The 18724-nt window shown below is 41.2% G+C and overlaps 1 protein-coding gene across 1 annotated transcript in view; it reads right to left on the reverse strand.

The window, feature by feature from the left end:
- The window catches only part of PKD1L1 (polycystin 1 like 1, transient receptor potential channel interacting), a gene marked incomplete at its 5' end in the record, with an annotated part of 209426 nt that overhangs the window by 66403 nt on the left and 124299 nt on the right, over positions 1–18724 (reverse strand). The window contains 5 exon segments of the mRNA XM_089669435.1: positions 48–167; positions 3850–4023; positions 6224–6440; positions 12046–12152; positions 16649–16856. Coding sequence (XP_089525561.1) covers positions 48–167; positions 3850–4023; positions 6224–6440; positions 12046–12152; positions 16649–16856 — 826 coding nt within the window.

Genomic DNA, 18724 nt, shown 5'->3' on the forward strand with positions numbered 1-18724 from the left:
TGGAATAAAAGATATGAAGGTTGGGACTTACTGGAATTTCAACTTACCTTACTATACCTAAACAGAAGAGATAATAACAATGCAATTGGATACACAACCATTGTAGACTGAAATCCGGATATCAGGGAAGTGATAGAAATGTCAATAAGGCCATTTTCAGCAGTATACTTAAAAATCAATTAAATAAAAAAACAAGGTTAGGACATGATCTGATTGGTCTCATGCTTCTAGATGTAAACATTACATTTGCATGTGCATGTTGAATACATAAGATGCTTTTTTACAGCTTTCACTGTTGTTAAACAATATGTAACATGGAATCATTCAACTACCCTTGTAAGACATATAATATATAAAATCTTGTGCTTAAATATTAAATAAATAAGTTTATGACTTACAGTATAATATAGCAAAAAAACTGGTTATGGTGATGATAATAGAACACATTATAGTAAAATTAAGCTTTATATTTTAAAATCTGGAGAGCAAAAAAAGGAAAAGGTACAGGTATATGGTGTGTATTTCCATTATGTTTTTATATCCCTGATCTTTAATTCTTAATTCATATTGGAATATATAGATGAGTTATTCGATCTATTCAGCCACAAGGCATGGACAATGGAAATCCTTTGGAGTGGAAAAGTTGCCAGCCAAGATTCTAAATACTCTGTCAAACACCACTACAAATTTCTATACTAACAGAACAAGCCCAGGCTTCCTGGCTTCCTACTTTCCGAAATCTCCGGAGAGCTACTAAATATCAGCAAGTTGCTCCTGCTGTCAGCCTCAGCATTGCAAGTATCAGCATGAGGCTTTGCAGGGAGTCATGGACACTACTGCACACAATTCAGGTTCTGATTCTCTCTGCTTGCAGACAGCTCTGAAGAAACGTACTCCAGAAAAGCAAAGAAACTTAGAAACTGAATTATATGCGCAGTAGTGGCTTTTGGATGGTCTCTTAGAGTTGTCAGGGCCATAGGATGGAAAAATGTTAAAGAAAAGAATGAGAACAATCTATCTGTACAGTTAGAGATGACATGGCAAGGGAGGCAAGGCAATGTTATAATCATGGGGGACTTCAATTATCCGATATTGAGAGGGCAGATGGAGCTATGCACTCAATCAAAGCTCATAGTTTCTTGAATGTGATGCAGGACAATTTCAAGAGTCAAATGGTAGAAGCCCCAACTAAAAATAATGCTTGGCTGGACATACTAATAACAAAACACAGAAACGATTGCAGATGTGGAAGTAAAGGATAACTTGGGAAGGAGTGATCTCAGAGTAATTACGTTTGCCATAAATGATAGGAAAAGAAGATACAAATGTCGGACAAGAACACTAAATTTCAAAAGAACCAGCTTTACTAAGGTCTGCTCCATACCACATGATACAAATGTGATCAAATTCTTGAAACAAAGAACGCTTAAGAAAAGTGGGAGTACTTCAAGGATATGCTGTTAGTCAGTGCATTCCAATAGGCAAAAAATATGAAAGAACAAATGTTAAACCTGTCCTTTAAAAAATATAAGGCAGAAGGGTCACCAGCGGCATTCCAAAATTACAAAGAATAATATAGGAAAGACAAGAGCACAATCAGTGCAGCTAAAATAGATTACAAGAGACACATTGCTGAGGAGAGTAAAAAAAAATCCCAAAATGTTTTTAAAATATATTAATAGTAAGAACATATTATTCCCATGAAGGATGATCAGAAGCTGGTTGCAAGTGATAAGGAGAAGGCAACTGTATTAAATACATTCTTCTCCTCCGCTTATATAAAGGAAAATGTTGGGCATAAAAAACAAGACAGTAATGTTAATAACAGTATATTAAATGTACCCTTGTGACTGACAGAGACCAGGGTTCAAAAAAGACTAGAAAAACAGGGTGGATGGCTTACAAGTGAGAGCTCTCAAAGACCTTAGCAGTATTGTAGCCAGCCCCATTTTACAGTATCTCACAGAAGTGAGTACACCCCTCAGATTTTTGTAAATATTTTATTATATCTTTCATGTGACAAAACTGAAGAAATGACACTTTGCTACAATGTAAAGTAGTGAGTGTACAGCTTGTATAACAGTGTAAATTTGCTGTCTCCTCAAAATAACTCAACACACAGCCATTAATGTCTAAACCGCTGGCAACAAAAGTGAGTACACCCCTAATTGAAAATGTCCAAATTGGGCCCAATTAGCCATTTTCACTCCCCTGTGTCATGTGACTCGTTAGTGTTACAAGGTCTCAGGTGTGCATGAGGAGCAGGTGTGTTAAATTTGGTGTTATTGCTCTCACTCTCTCATACTGGTCACTGGAAGTTCAACATATGTATATACCCAGGAACTACAGTTTAATCAGCCTAACATCAATAGTGTTTAAACTATTGAAAGGAATTGTAAGGGACCATATCCAAAAATGGCCAAAAATGTGCTGAAGAGAATAGTATCATTAGTAGTATTCATCACGGATTTATGAAAGGCCACTCTTGCTGGCCTTTAAACATTCCCATAAGGAGGTGAGCTGTAATTTGGGTAGTGGAAGGCCCATGGATGTGGTGTATCCGGATTTTGCTAAGACATTTGATACAATACCCCACAAATGCTTAATTCACAAGTCAAGGTATTTTGGCATTGATGAAATCATCTATACCTGGATAGAAAACTGGTTACAGTAGCGTATTCAGAAAGTGGCAATTAATGGCATATTTTTTAATTGGTCTAGAGCAGCAATGGGCAAACTACGGCCCGGCGGACCTTTTAATCCGGCCCGCGGAGCGCGATACAAAAAAAAAAAACAGCCAGGGCAGCGCGCTCAAATGCAATGATTGGCCAGTCTCGCTGCCACTCACATCCTGATAGCCAGTGATTGGCTGTCAGGATGTGTGTAGGCGGGGCAGCGTGATGAACGTGAGGGGAGCTAGGCTCCACTCACAGTCCGCCCTGAAGACCGGAACGGCGCGGGAACACGGCGAGAAGAATGCGCGGAGCAAAGGTAAGTAAATTGACACAGGGGGGACTTGGCTTACTACTTGCTACTTACTTACTACTACTATATGAGGGATGAATTAATATGGGGGATGAATTAATATGGGGAATGAATTACTATAGGGGGGATGAATTACTATAGGGGGGATGAATTACTATATGGGGGATGAATTACTATGCTTACTATGGGGGAATATTACTATACTTACTATGGATGGCATGGTAGTGGCTGGGCCGGCCAGCAGCTAGTCCGGCCCCCGGGTCCAATATGTGAACCCATTGCGGCCCTCAAGTCAAAAAGTTTGCCCACCCCTGGTCTAGAGTTACCCCAGGGATCTGCCTTAGGACATATTCTGTCTAGCTTGTTCATAAATGATATAGAGGTTGAAATAACGAGGTTCAATCTAAGTGTTTGTTGATGATGCAAAGCTAAGTAGTATGATAACTTCACAATAGAATAAAGCCACTTTACAAGTAGACCAAGTGAATGGGATGGACAGCTACATGACACACAAAGATAAAAATATGAATGAAAGTTACTAGCTAGGAGGTGAAACTCTGAGGGAATCAAGGATGGAAAAAGATTCGGGGTCATTGGAGATCTTGGCAAGCAATAGCATGCAATGCCAAGCTACAGCAAGCAAGACCAGCAGGCTATTAGCATGCATTTAAAAGGGTATTTAATCAAGAGATAAAACTAGAATTCTAACACTTTACAAAACTATGGTTCTGCCACATCTTGAGTATGCTGTCCAGGTATGGTCACAAGAATAGTTCTTTTATGATTTTAACTCATATGTCCACACATTTTGTTAGCTATGTTATAATTAAATGACTGTTCTTGGTAAATCAGAAGGAAGCCTACCTGATCTTCTTTCCAGTGAAGGAGGATAACGTTGAAACACATATACCCCAAGCACATGACAAAACATGTGGTTATTCGTTGAGTATGACTGAACCAACTGTAAGATGGCCGGCTAAAGATTGAACCCCAAGAATGGAAATCTTCCAGAAATTGTGTGAATTTGCAGTAGAAGAGCTGGGAATAAAGACACAGAAAAATATTGTACAACATGATGGATAAATAGGTCAATTTTACCCACAATAAAGGTACCAACAAACACAAGACAGGTGTTATAGTATAGGACCACTGCATAAATGTTTTAAGGAATGGTATGAACATGCATAATTGTATGGCTAAATCTGGCCATAGATGGACTGTTTAAAAACAAACAAACAAAAAAACAGATTCCCCCATTTACACAATCGAGGTGTATGGGGGAATCCTCTCTGCTTCGCTATTTATTCTGATAGCAGGACTTCTCTGCTGTCAGAATACACTGACCAGAGCTGCAGCCAATTGGTCGAACAAGAATTTTCCAATATGCAACAGAAGTTATCATTAGACTGATTGATGGCTTCTCTCTAGCCTGAAAGGCCATAGATGGATCAAAATTGGGCCAGTCTCTGCTGAAGTGCCTGAATTTCAATCCATCTATGGCCAACTTAAGGGAACATCCCTTGCACCAGCCCTATTCAAGGCTACAATAGCAATCATTTAGGAAAATCTTTCAGCTAAGCAATGGCTGCACAGATCTAAGGTAGACATAAGATCATTTCCTGATCTAGCTATTATCTTCGGCAGGAAAAACAAATGTGAATTAGGTATAAACACCCTAGGAGGATTTCTAGTCTTTTCAATTTTCATTTACATAAACAAGTAAACACAATCAGCTTAATACAGACATTATCAGCATGTTAAAGTATAAATAAAGGCAACTTGTTTGTTGTTTTGGATAGATTGTAGAGGGATTAGAACACCTATTTTTAGTACTGTCTGTGCTCCCATTAGGAAATTATCTCTCTCTATTTGCCTTGTTTACTGTTATCATCAATAGTGAAAATGAAAGAAAATCCAAAATTTTGAGTTGTCACTAAAACAGGAAGAGAGGGGAAATCTTCCACTGGGGACTGGGAAAGTTCTGGTCACTTCCTGTTCTGGCTATGGGACAGGGGGTGAAGATAAATCTCCCCAGTGGGGCACAGATGGCAAAAAAAATGACATGGGTTATAACGGCTTTACTGCGGTTGGCCAGTTCTGGGAGGGCGTCATATGATGCCCTCCGTGACCACGTGATGTGGTAAAAAGCCAATCACAGCGGCCTTCTACCACGTGATCAGCCGTGTCCAATGACACAGCAGATCACCAGTAAATGCAGTTGCCGGTTATCGGCTGCACATTTCTCACGCTGTCACAGAGTGAGGAAAGTACTGCCTATAACCGGCAATTGTCAGAGGAGGGATCGGCACTGATCATCAGGGCACTGATAATCAGTGCCCTGAGGATCAGTGCCCAGCAGTGCCACCCACCAGTTCCGGGCATCTGTGCCCAGCAGTGTCGCCCACAAGTGCTCAGCAGTGCCACCCACCTGTGCCCAGCAGTGCCACCCATCGGTGCCCAGCAGTGCCACCAGTCAGTGCCACCCATCAGTGCCCATCATTGTTGCATATCAATGCCGCATATCAGTGCCACATATCACTGCTGCCTATCAGTGGCCATCAGTGCCGCCTATCAGTGCCCACCATTGTTGCATATCAGTGCCAGCTCATCAGTGCCACCCATCGGTGCCACCAGTGCTGCCTATCAGTGCATCCTCATCAACGCACATCAGTGAAGGAGAAAAATTATCTGTTTGCAAAATTTTATAAAAGAAACAAAGAAAAACTTTTTTTTTAAAAATGTTTGTTCTTTTTTTTGTTTATTGTGCAAAAAATAAAAAACCCAGTGTGAGTACATACCACCAAAAGAAAGCTCTATTTGTGTGAAAAAAATGATAAAAATTTCATATTTTTTTTCAAATGTTTTGCTCTTTTTTTGTTTATAGCGCACACAATAAAACACTCAGTGGTGATTAAATACCTCCAAAAGAAAGCTCAATTTGTGTGAAAAAAATTATACAAATTTTATATGGGTACAATGTTGCGTGGCGGCACAATTGTCATTCAAAGTGCGACAGCACTGAAAGCTGAAAATTGGCCTGGGCAGAAAGGGGGTATAAGTGCCTGGTAGGCAAGTGGTTAATTAAAGCATTTTATATGTCACATTGAAGTGCTTTGTTTGCGTGAAAAGGTTTATACATGGTAACATAATAGTATAGTGAATCTATTCCATCACATCAGGTTTACACGCACTGAATTCAATTTAGTGGCTTTGTGTCTCAGGTACAAAAGTTTTTTACCCGCCTGAAGCCTAATCCATGTCCTGCACATGTCAATTCACGTTCAACATTTCCATCTCCTTCATCAACTGCTAGCCAGCACTCCGCATAGAAAAAGAAGCTGGTCCTACTCTTCAGGTCTTTGATAATCACATGGCTGAGGTACAAGCTTGGAGACTGACCACTGTTGTTATGCCAAATATGAATCTTCCATAATGGACCCAGACTATCAGGTACACTGAAAAACACAAAAAAAACACAGTAGCTAAATTTCAGATCATACATTGAATAATGAGTTATGCAGGAAAACAAGTAAACACTACTGCTAGATCAATTTTATGTTCAAAAGAAGACCCTATATATTGCTAGATTTATATCTAATCTTCAGATTAAGTTACTTTGGATTGCATTAAAACCAGGAATAGAATTTACAGAGCAACAGTCTTGATTACTACAGAGCAAGGAAGTTAGCAACTTGCTCAGTGTTTTATAAAGCTGCAGAAGTGTTACTAAACCCAGGACCCTGCATTTACTATATCCAGTCTTCCACAATACACAGAACATGGAAATGCAATTATTTTAGTAAATATAAACTGCAACTGTAAATACCTTTTCTAATCAGCAGTATATAGCAGTCTTGCGACTTCTATCAGTGTCCGGCCAAGCACTGGTTGATCTTGTAGGAGGAGTTTTCATTCTCCTCTGACTGTCCTATAAGGCTGCATGACCCCTGACCCTCTGTTCAGACAGCACTAATTGTCCCTGTGCCAATCTCATGCACCCTCCCAAAAAAAAAAAAAAACTCTCTAGCAATACACACCAAACAGAGCATGTGCAGACTTGCCACTGCTGCTCTGTACTATAGCAGATGGATTGGGGACATTAAAAGAATGGGAGGATCATAGATGACAGGATCAAACTGCCTATTTACACAAAGGTTAATTACGCAAAAAACCTTTCACACTGCCACCACCTCCTTTTTGTACAGAGAAAGAGGAAACTCGGCAATATCAGCAATAACACTAGGATGATTGGATAATCGTCTGTATACCACTGTCACCGCAGACAGGTTATACAGAGGGTTAAACACACATAGTAGCGCTCTTCGGCGGCAGGAATTCGTAAGTTGCATTAAAGAACTTTGGAAACAGTTCAACACTTTCAGAAAGAAAGATTTATTACTAAAAGGTCAAAAGGGTGCAATAAAAATATTTACAGAAAAAATATGTAACCAATATATATATAAATATACAGAGAACAATAACACAGCAAAAAGATAACAGAAAGAAGTTTAGGTAGATAAGTACTTGCCAAAAAGCCTTGGGTTAAGCAGCTTCAAGTCTCATGAGCCAAAAAGGATTTCTTGTCTCTACTGCTAGTTTCGATGTTAAACGCAGGAGACTCTGCTTTCTCTCACACCCCCAACTCTAAGCATAACAGCCCTTTTTATAGAGTCTCAGCAGGGTGTCTCTTTTTAGTAGTAACCAATGGTCTCCTTTTGGCGAGGGAGGTGTAGGTGGAGCCCGAAGTTATGACTAGAAGCTCTCATAGCTGCTATTATGATCCATAACTTGTCCTAGGTACACATAAACTTCCACCCGCGGGTAGATTAATATGCAGACGCATCTGTGGAACGGTTAGATATGAAATATGAAATATACACTTGAATGGTTCAAGGGATATACTTTTCTGCTTTTCTATGTATGCCAGCTAAGGAGTGTGACATATCAAACGGTTTGTCTTATCGTGACCAATCTGAAGATATACCTGGTTTTTATGTAAGTCTCTCATATTCCAAGATATGAGTCATAGGGGGAAAATGGATTTTGAATGTGGTATCTAGTTTATTACTCCTCTGGAATGTCTTTGAACTCAGGGAAAGGCTTGGGTTATACTTTTACGATATGCCAGATTGCACAGTTTCTTAGACAGCTAGGCACCCAGCTTGTGAGGTTTTATAGCTCGGAACCCCCTGCTGTGCTTTGGCTGCCTGTGATCCTTCTCATCACTCAGGGCACATGTCACTGTGGATGAACAGAGAGGGAGGGGGGATGATGGGACAACATGGAGAATTCCTAACAAAATGGAGGGCCGCGTCTGGCTCTGTGTGCACAATTGCTACAGTGGGTAATAGGTTCCTCCGGGTGCATGGCAATGCCCGGCCTCATGTTGCGAGAGTATGCAGGCAGTTCCTGAAGGATGAAGGAATTGATGCCATTGAATGGCCTCCAAGCTCGCCTGACCTAAATCCAATAGAACACCTCAGGGATATCATGTTTTGGTCTATCCAATACTGCCAAGTTGCACCTCAGACTGTCCAGGAGCTCAGTGATGCCCTGATGATGCCCTGGTCCAGATCTGGGAGAAAATACTCCAGAACACCATCCGTCGTCTCATTAGGAGCATGCCCCGACATTGTCAGGCATGCATACAAGCACGTGCGGGCCATACAAAATACTGAGTACCATTTTGAGTTGCTGCAATGAAATTTCAGCAAAATGGACCAGCTTGCTGCATAATTTTTTCACTTTGATTTTCGAGGTGTGTTTGAGTTCAGTCCTCTGTAGGTTGATATTTTTCATTATCCTATGTTCCTTTAATTTTTTTAAGTGAAGCAGTGAAGAAGCAGGGTAGGGCAGTATGTTGGCAGTTTAGGGCAATATTGTGGCAGGTTAGGACAGTAGAGTGGAAGATTAGGGCAGTATAGTGGTAAGTTAGGACAGTATAGTGGCAAGTTAGGACAGTATAGTGGCAAGTTAGGACAGTATAGTGGCAGGTTGGACCAGTATTGTGGCAGGTTGGACCAGTATTGTGGCATGCTGTTTGTGACAGTGTTCTCAGTCACATACAGCATGGTTGGTGATTGAAGACTCCCCAGTCTGCTGTGTCCATTTCTCTTTTACCTTCCTCAACTGTGGGATCAGCCTGAGTGAAGGAGTCTGTGGGAGGAGTGGAGGGGGCATTCACACCCCTGGCCTTGGCCACCAACTCTGGCTGCCTTGGGAGGTACAGAAGATCTCTGAGGGAAAACCTCATGTGATTAGAGGATAGGGAAGTGTTACAGGCCGCTCCCGATAATTGACTTAACGTAACAGTATATTTACTACCTCTACAAAGCCGCAAGGACAGGGAAAGTACACTATGGTTCAGCAGGCAGGCATTGTCCGGGGTGGCAGTTGTCTTTGTGGGGAGGTGGGGAGTAGGTGCAGCTGAAATCTGGGAGGCATAGCCAACCCTAGCACCCTCCCCCCAGATTCGGCCATGGTTGTCACCCTATTGCAGGAAGTGGAAAAATAACGGATCTACGGACAGTATCAACTGGTGATAAAACAGGAGGAACTGCTGGGTGCTAGTGACAGACTGAATAATAAATGTTCTTTTTTTATTTTGCCTATAGTTACACTTTAACTAAACCTTTATTAAGGGAAAACTCCACTTTCATTCAAAAAAATATAGCATCTAATATTCCTACACAAGCCATTTTGTAACATTGTTTAAAATTACTTTTTCAGTTCAGTTTACAGCCATTGTAACGATGCTAAAAATATAAACAACATTTCAATGCAATATGGCAACCTGGGGGCATTGTGTATAAAGTAGGAATGCTCCCAGAAATGTAAATTCCTGCTTTTGTGATTGCTTTTTCCATAAGTCTGCACAAAGATACAAGTCACATTTTCGGCACCCCTCATTAGAACACTGAGATTTGCTTGGGTGAGTATAAGGAATGAAGACCCTCCCATTCAGGAATCAACTTAGAATAAACATGTTGAAACAAACAGCTATTTCCTCAGAACAGAATAGGTAGAGATTAGAAACAGTTTGTTAAAACCCTTTCAATGTACTATATGTAGATCACCCAGATAGGATTATTTCTTCTTATTAAAAAAAAGTGAAATTTCACCTTAAAGCGGAACTTTACCCTACAGGGGAAGTTCCACTTTATGTCCGTCTCCTGCCTCCAACCACATAAAAAATATTCTTGGGGAGCTGGTACATAATAAGTACGCACTCCCAGTAAGTGATCTAAGAAGTTTGCCCCCACCTCTTGTTTGCCCACAACCTTCTGGAACATATCACAGGCACAGGTCTGTGAGACCATTCACAAATTGTAGCCCGCCTTGCATATGCACAGAGGGAAGCTGGCTGTGAAGCCGCAAGGAGTCAAAGCTGCCTAGCACAGTAAACATGGCAGTGCCGGGGATACGAAGACCAGTGAAGAATGGCCTGGGTGAAGATGGCGCTGGATCCTGGGACAGGAGATATCCTTTTATTAAAAGTCAGCAACTACAGGATTTGTATTGTTATGTTCAGCTTTTAAAAAATCTGAAATATTGTATGTCCATCCAGCACTGTCAGGTTAGTGATTTTTCATTATAATACATGATAATTTAGCCAAACCCCAACATTTAAATGTACACTATATTGGCAAAAGTATTGGGACATCCCTCCAAATCATTGGATTCAGGTGTTCCAATCACCTCCATGGCCACAGGTGTATAAAATCAAGCACCTAGGCATGCAGACTGCTTCTACAAACATTTGTGAAAGAATGGGTCGCTCTGAGGAGCTCAGGGAATTCAAGCGTGGTACTGTGATAGGTTGCCATCTGTGCAATAAGTTCATCCGTGACATTTCCTTGCTACTAAATATTCCATGGTCAACTGTTAGTGGTATTATAACAAAGTGGAAGCAACTGAGAACAACAGCAACTCAGCCATGAAGAGGCAGGCCATGTAAAATGACAGAGTGGGGTCAGCGCATGCTGAAGAGAAAATTGTGCAGAAGTCGCCAACTGTCTGCAGAGTCAATAGCTAAAGACCTCCAAACTTCAGTTGGCCTTCAGATTAGCACAACAACAGTGCATAGAGAGTTTCATGACATGGGTTTCCATGGCCGAGCAGCTGCATCCAAGCTTTACATGAGCAAGTGCAATACAAATCGTCAGATGCAGTGGTGTAAAGCACACCGCCACTGGACTCTAGAGCAGTGGAGACATGTTCTCTGGAGTGACCAATCATGCTTCTCTGTCTGGCAATCCAATGGATGTGTCTGGGTTTGGAAGTTGCCAGGAGAATGGCACTTGCCTGACTGCATTGTGCCAAGTGTAAAGTTTGGTGGAGGGGAAATTATGGTGTGGGCTTGTTTTTCAGGGGTCAGGCTTGGCCCCTTAGTTCCAGTGAAGGGAACTCTTAAGGTGTCAGCATACCAAGACCTTTTGGACAATTTCATGCTCCCAACTTTGTGGGAACAGTTTGGGGATGGCCCCTTTATGTTCCAACATAACTGTGCACCAATTCACAAAACAAGGTCCATAAAGACATGGATGAGCAAGTGTAGGGTGGAGGAACTTGCCTGGCCTGCACAGAGTCCTGACCTCAACCCGACAGAACACCTTTGGGATGAATTAGAGCAGAGACTGTGATCCAGGCCTTCTCATCTGACATCAATGCCTGACCTCACAAATGCACTTCTGGAAGAATGGTCAAACATTCCCATAGACACACTCCTAAACCTTGTGGACGGCCTTCCTAGAAGAGTTGAAGCTGTTATAGCTGAAAAGGGCGGGGCCAACTCAATATTGAACCCTACGGACTAAGACTGGGATGCCAATAAAGCTTATGCGTGTGTAAAGGCAGGCGTCCCAATACTTTTGGCAATATAATGTATCTCTATCCCAAACTTTTTTAGTTTTTTAATTTTGTATTGTGTGAGGAAGGGAAAACATATCCCATATCCATATGTATTGCTGTCTGAAGATTCATCCTCCTTTTTGTAATGGTGACCACTGTTCAGCAGTTCACTGGAAACTTATTTTATAAGAGTATGCAATTCCACATTACCTCATTATAAATACATTCCTTGAATTTCTCTCAAACAGAGGTCTGTCAGGACAATATAGCTCTCGGGTTTCAGATACACCATCTTCACCATGTAAAATGATATAAACCTAAAAAAACAAAAAAGGGTTTTAATATAATATTGTGGCTTTATGATTAATTATTTTATTTTGCTATGTTTAGTAATTTTTTTTTGGATTTCATAAGCAAGACAACAGAGGAGAAGAATCCTTTCTAGACCCTCTATAGGGGGTATACAGGGGGAGTCAGGACCCCACTGCAATCATTTTTCTTCATCCTGTATTAGGACTTCTATTACCCCAGAATCAGAACCAGGTTTACTGATATACACAGTATGACATGTCTGTAATCAGCTGAATCAAAGAAGCAGCCCTCCCCTGTATAGTTAACATTCCACACATTTTCCCTATCATCAGCAGGACATCAGTCATGTCATATACATTTATTTACACAATGAGGTTGATATACTAAAGGCAAATAGGCTCCTCACTTTGCAAGGGAACGTTTCCCATAGCTTAGTAAATGTGGTGAAAATGTACTTTTTTCAAAGAATACACACTCACCTGCAAGGAAATAAAACAAATGACACAGTGTTTCACATGATTGGATGATGTAAGTCAGAAACGCTTCACCTCATTCACTAACCTAAGGGAAAATTCCCTTGCAAATTTAACAGCATTAACAGCAAGCCCATTGTCAGAATATTTTAGCAGAGATTAGTAAAACAATGACTTCCCGTTATTGCAGTGCACTTGGATTTTTATCTCCCTGAATAAAAGTTAAAGTATTACTAAACCCACAACAGTAAAATCAGTCTGTATATGCAGTAAAGCATGCTTGTTATACTCACTGTGGAACCTAAGGGGCAGGGGCGGACTGACCATTTGGAAACTCGGGCACTGCCCGAGGGCCCGGGGTCAGTAGGGGGCCCCATGAGATGCCCCTGGTACCTTTTTCATAGGCTTTTTTGAGTATGGGCAAGGACACAGGGGCCCCATGATCCCTATTGCCTGGGGGCCCCATGAGTTGTCAGTCCGCCCCTGCTAAGGGGTTAATAATTCTGCATTGTGTAAAAAGGCTGTTTAGTCCTGTTTTTTATTCTGCCCTTCCTCTTGTTCAAATGTCCACCTGATAAGACAGACTGAACCCGTGCCCACATGCACACGCTCAGTTTGGTGTGTATTGCTAGAGATGTTTGTTTTCCCCTTGGGAGAGTGCATGTGATCAGCACAGGGCCAATCAGTGCTGTCCAGACAGAAGTTTTGCTTCCTCCTAGAGCAGAAAGAAAACTCCTACAAGCTTCAACCAGTGCTTTGCTGAAGTCACAAAACGGTTCTAACTGCTGATGAGAAAAGGTATTTAGCAGTTTATATTTACTAAAATAATTGCATTCCCATGTTGTGTGTACTGTGGGAGACCAGATATAGTGAATGCAGGGTCCTGGGAGACCAGATATAGTGAATGCAGGGTCCTGGGTTGAGTAACACTTTTAACTTCTCTGAATACATACTTCATGCATCTCTTAGAAAATAAAACAAGCAGAAAAGAAAAAAAGCTGCACTACTAGAAAGTTTTTTTTTCTTAACAGGAAGACGTGTTTGCAACATTGTCTTCCTTTTCTCTTGGGGCTTTCAAAGTATCTGTTGAGTGGGAAAAATGTACAGTATCTTGTTCTATACTGTATATAGTATTATATCACAATACATGTATGGGCTCATTCACAGTTGCAGCAGCCCTTGCCGCCCCTCTGAAAAGCGATCTGCCTGGAGCCCAGTCACATCTGCAACAGGTGTGATCATTATTTCTACACCCTTAGGATAGAAGAGACAGCAGGGCTGATTTACTATGGGAAAATAAGCAATTAACTTTGCATGCGTACGTGTTTAGTGAATGTGGTGAAGTTTCGCTTTGCAAAGGATACCAAATCACATGCAAGGAAAAGAAAAACACAGCATTTTGCTTGTACATGATTGGATGATGGAAGTCAGAAGAGCTTCACCTCATTCATTCAATGAATTTGCCTTTAGTCAGGGCTTTTTTTCAGTGGGAACACGGGGGAACGCAGTTCCGGCACCTACAGCACTGAATGTATATAATGGAAAGGGGTGGCTGGGTGTGCAGGAGGGTCTGTTGTTGCTGGCTACTGGGGGATCTATTGTTGCTGGGGAGGTCAATTGTTACTGTTGGGGGATCTATTGCGTCTTGGGGTCTGATATCATTGGGAGGGATCTTCTATTGAGAGAGGGGTCTATTTTTGGTGGATACTGGAGGGTATATTGATGCGTGCTGCTGGGTGATCTATTGCTACTGATGAGGGTCTATTGTTGGTGGTGTAGATCTATCATTACTGGGGGGTGTATTTTGTTGTTTTGGGGGGTCTATTTTTGCTGCAGGATCTATTGTTGCTGGGGAAATCTATTGTTGCTGGCTGCAGGAAGATCTATTTTACTGCTTTTCTTGTTGTTATTATTAACAAATTCAATACAAATAACTTGATACAAAATGAATGGTGGTTCTGTATTCTCTAAAAGGTGCAGTATTGGGATGTAGGTAGGGGGTGGATGGTGCACAGAGGTGGGTAAGGGCACAGAGACAAGGGTGACTCAAATGGGAAAACGACCTGCACCTATTCTCTGAGAAAAAAAGGCCTGCCATTAGTAAATCAGCCCCAGTCTCTTTTGTCCTAGTTAAGCTATGGTTCACACCAGTGCGGCTTTGAAGTCACATTACTCAGGGACCAAGGGACGTATTTGTCCCATGTTTTTAATTGCCTGTATCATCTGATTAAGAACTTAAAATACTTTTTTTTTTTTGGTTTGAGTCAAAATATTAGTTCTTATCAACAAATGGATCTAGCTTTTTGCCAATTATTTCATGAAATGGCTTAGTTACAGCAACTGAAGTGTACTAACTTTAAAAACAAAAAATTGATTCTTTTGGCGTTCCGTAATCTTATGGTCCTCAAAGGGTTAAAGCTGACTATTCAGTTTCGATTTCATTGCAGCCTGCTGGCATTCTGTGCAGGAACCTTTCTTAAAGTGGCAGCAACTTGAGTCGCACCAGTTTGAACAGTTCCATTACCACAAATGGGGTGCGACTTGTCATATGACTTTGATCTGTCAAGTCACATGACAAGTCGCACTGGTGTGAAAAAGAGCTTAGTCTCACCGATCAGTGTTGCATCACAGTGCCTCAAAAACAGAAAGTTATTTGAAAATGGTTTTCATTTATTTATGCTGAGAATATGAAAATACTTTAAGAGCATCTTTTGTGACTGAAGCTGCATGTTTTATTTAAAAAAAAAAAAAAAAAAATCGCTGTGAAATTTTACTACTGCTAATCATAAGCTGTTCGCCTGCCGAACGCCCCACAATGCACTGCACTCTCACAGTGCGTTGTGAGAGCCATGATTGGCCAAAGCAATGCACCTGATCAGAGGTCAGGTGCAATGCTTTGGCCAATTACAGCACAATGCAGAGAGCCATGATTGGCCAAAATCACAGCAGCCTTGTGTAGTGTGTTGATAGACACTGTTGAAGACAGAGCGGAAAATGCTCTTCTCGAAAAAAATAAATAAATTAAAAACAAATAATAATAATAATTAATTAAAAAAATACATTAAAAAAAAAAACAAAACAGCCCCCCCATCCTTACCAGGCCTCGTAGGAAGGTTAGGAGGAACCCCATATTCATTTTTTTTTAAAGTGCGTGGGGTTCCCATTAAAAGCCCTTTAGGCCTGGTAGAACTTTTAAGGGGAACCCCATCCCCAAAAAATGGGTGAAAAAAGTGTGGGTCCCCCCTAAATTCCTACGAGACCCTTGATCCGGGCACAGACCTCCACCAGCCCGCCCGCACCCGTTGAGCACTCGCCGCATAATGGCAGGTCTGACAGTTGCCAGTCAGATGTAAACAATTCGGCCTGGTATGGCTTTTAGGAGAATCCCCACAAACCTTTCCCCCTCATTTTTGGGAGGTGGGGTTCCCCTTAAAAGTCCCACCAGGCCTAAAAGACCTGGTAATGCTATTGGAGGGAACCTCACACACTTTTTTTTATGATTTGAGGGAGATCCCACGCTGTTTTTTTCTATATAAAATTGTCAGTCCTGCTGCAGCAGGTTCTGTACACATACAGATGTGCAACTTTGCAGGTAGTTTAAGGGGAACCCCAGGCATGACATTTAAAGGATTTTTTTTCTACTTTAATCAATGAAAAATGACTGCCCCTTTAAAAATGGTACTCTTTGAATTTTTTTTTTCACTGATTCTTGTCCCTCAGGGAAGTACCCAGGTCCCTATACCCCTTTTATGGCCAATACCTTGCATATAAGCCTTCAAAATGGACACTTTTGATTTTACAAGTTCAAGTCTCATAGACTTACATTGAGTTCAGAGTTTGCGGTCGAGCTTTCATTAGGTTCAAATGTTCAACCACGAACCGAACACGGGGGTGTTCAGCCCATCACTACCGCTAATACATTTCAACATGCATACACAAAGGAAATCATGCTTTTTTATTTGCCGGTCTGCTGTTATTTGAGTTAAAATGTTCTTAATTAATATGTACCTTACTGAATATTAAATTACCTTAGCTGTTGACTTTGGTCTAGATCGAAATCCTACATCAGCCATAATGGCATATCTTTGCTGATCATTTGGAGAATTATCCTGGAGAAACACAAATGCATTTTTCTGATCCTCATGCTGGTCCTTGATTTTACCAAAGATCATCAACAAAATGTAGAAGATAACGGCAATCACAACTATAATGCCAGGAATGGGATTGTTTGTGGTGCTGAAAAAAGAAATGTTTTTGTTATGATAATTTATATACATGAATTCTGCATTTGCACATATACTTGTAAATCAAAAAATGCGACCGTGTTCATAATAGTATGATGTACTGAGGATTAGCAATGAAGTTGCAATGAGCAAGTACTGAAACTTTCTGTGTAATACTAGGCTGTTTTTCTTTTTTTTTTTTGTAAACTTGTAGTTTTGCACCCCCTTTGGCCTTTATGTCACCACATTGTTTTTAGTAGAGCATCCAAGGAGATACTCCCCTTCCCTTTTTCTCCATCAGTGACCATAATGTCTTTCTAGCCACTTAGAACATATAGTCAGAATCTCTAGATAATGCTCTTGATATGGGCCTTACCTAGATTGTTGTAAAAGATGCATTAGATTGTTAAACATATGCAGCAGTTTGGCTGACCTCTGGAGCCCTAATATAGGTAGACATTAAATCATCCACATACTCGTGTGGTGCCACTGCTTTGACAATGCCTAAGCAGGGGCAGACTGACAACTCATGGGGCCCCCGGGCAATAGGAGATCATGGGGCCCCTGTGTCCTTTTCCAAACTCAAAAAAGCCTATGAAAAAGGTACCAGGGGCATCTCATGGGGCCCCCTACTGACCCTGGGCCCTCAGGCAATGCCCGAGTCTCCAAATGGTCAGTCCGCCCCTGCTCCTGAGACTTCACCCTATCCCCCTTCTTCCTTTCCCTATTTTTCTCTTTTTTCTCTCTTTACTGTATATTCTCTGGTGTTTAGCTGTCCATACTAAAACCCTAAGCTATGGCTGGAGAGGGTCATCTGGTCACCATAATTTAAAGCGTGAGTAAACTCCTTTTTTTCATATTTTACCTACAGGTAAGACTTTATAAGGCTTACCTGTAGGTACTGTAAATATCTCCTAAATGTGCACCATTTAGGAGACATTTACTCTAGATGCGCTGATGATGTCACTGACGCATGCACACTGCACTCTCAATGGACGGCGTGCCGCAGCTGCTACTCTCTTCGCGCATGCGCAGGAGTGATGACATCGCGGCCTGGCCAATCGGATGGCCGCAACTCGCGAACCCTGAAGGAAGACCAGGTGCAGATGGAAGCCTCGGGGAGCCATGACAGTGCTCAAGTGGAAGGCTTTGTTTTCAGGTAAGTCATTCATAATGTGCTAGTATGCGATGCATGATAGCAACTTCAAAATTGTTGACGAAGCCACGTGTCCCTGTGGCTCAACGCGTTGGGGGGGGGCTTTGACGTCACCACAGCAACCCGACTTCGAGTAGAGGCCTGGCAGAGCATCACCAGGGATGAAACCCAGCGTCTGGTGATGTCTATGCGTTCCAGACTTCAGGCTGTAATTGACTGCAAAGGACTTGCATCCAAGTATTAAAAAGTGAAAGTTTGATTTATGATTATTATTCTGTCCCATTACTTTTGGTCCCTTAACAAGTGGGAGGCACATATGCAAATTGTTGTAATTCCTACACCGTTCACCTGATTTGGATGTAAATACCCTCAAATTAAAGCTGACAGTCTGCAGTTAAAGCACATCTTGTTCGTTTAATTTCAAATCCATTGTGGTGGTGTATAGAGCCAAACATGTTAGAATTGTGTCGATGTCCCAATATTTATGGACCTGCCTGTAAGTATCTATATCCAGCAAGAATCCATCTGCAATATTGTTTGACTAATCAACTTTAATAGAATTTATATAGACTTTTTTTGGACACTATTCATTTCTTATTTAAATTACCAATATTATGATTTTTTTTTACCGTTTTTTTTTTCCCCACATTTTATTATTTATTTATTTTGAAGTTGTAATAACTTGATTTGGAAGGTTCATTATTTCTGGAAGTATTCATATCTCA

This window comes from Staurois parvus, unplaced genomic scaffold (assembly GCF_062004578.1).
Source record: "Staurois parvus isolate SC_StPar_1 unplaced genomic scaffold, SC_StPar_1.0 ptg000077l, whole genome shotgun sequence".
Taxonomy (NCBI): Eukaryota; Metazoa; Chordata; class Amphibia; order Anura; family Ranidae; genus Staurois; species Staurois parvus.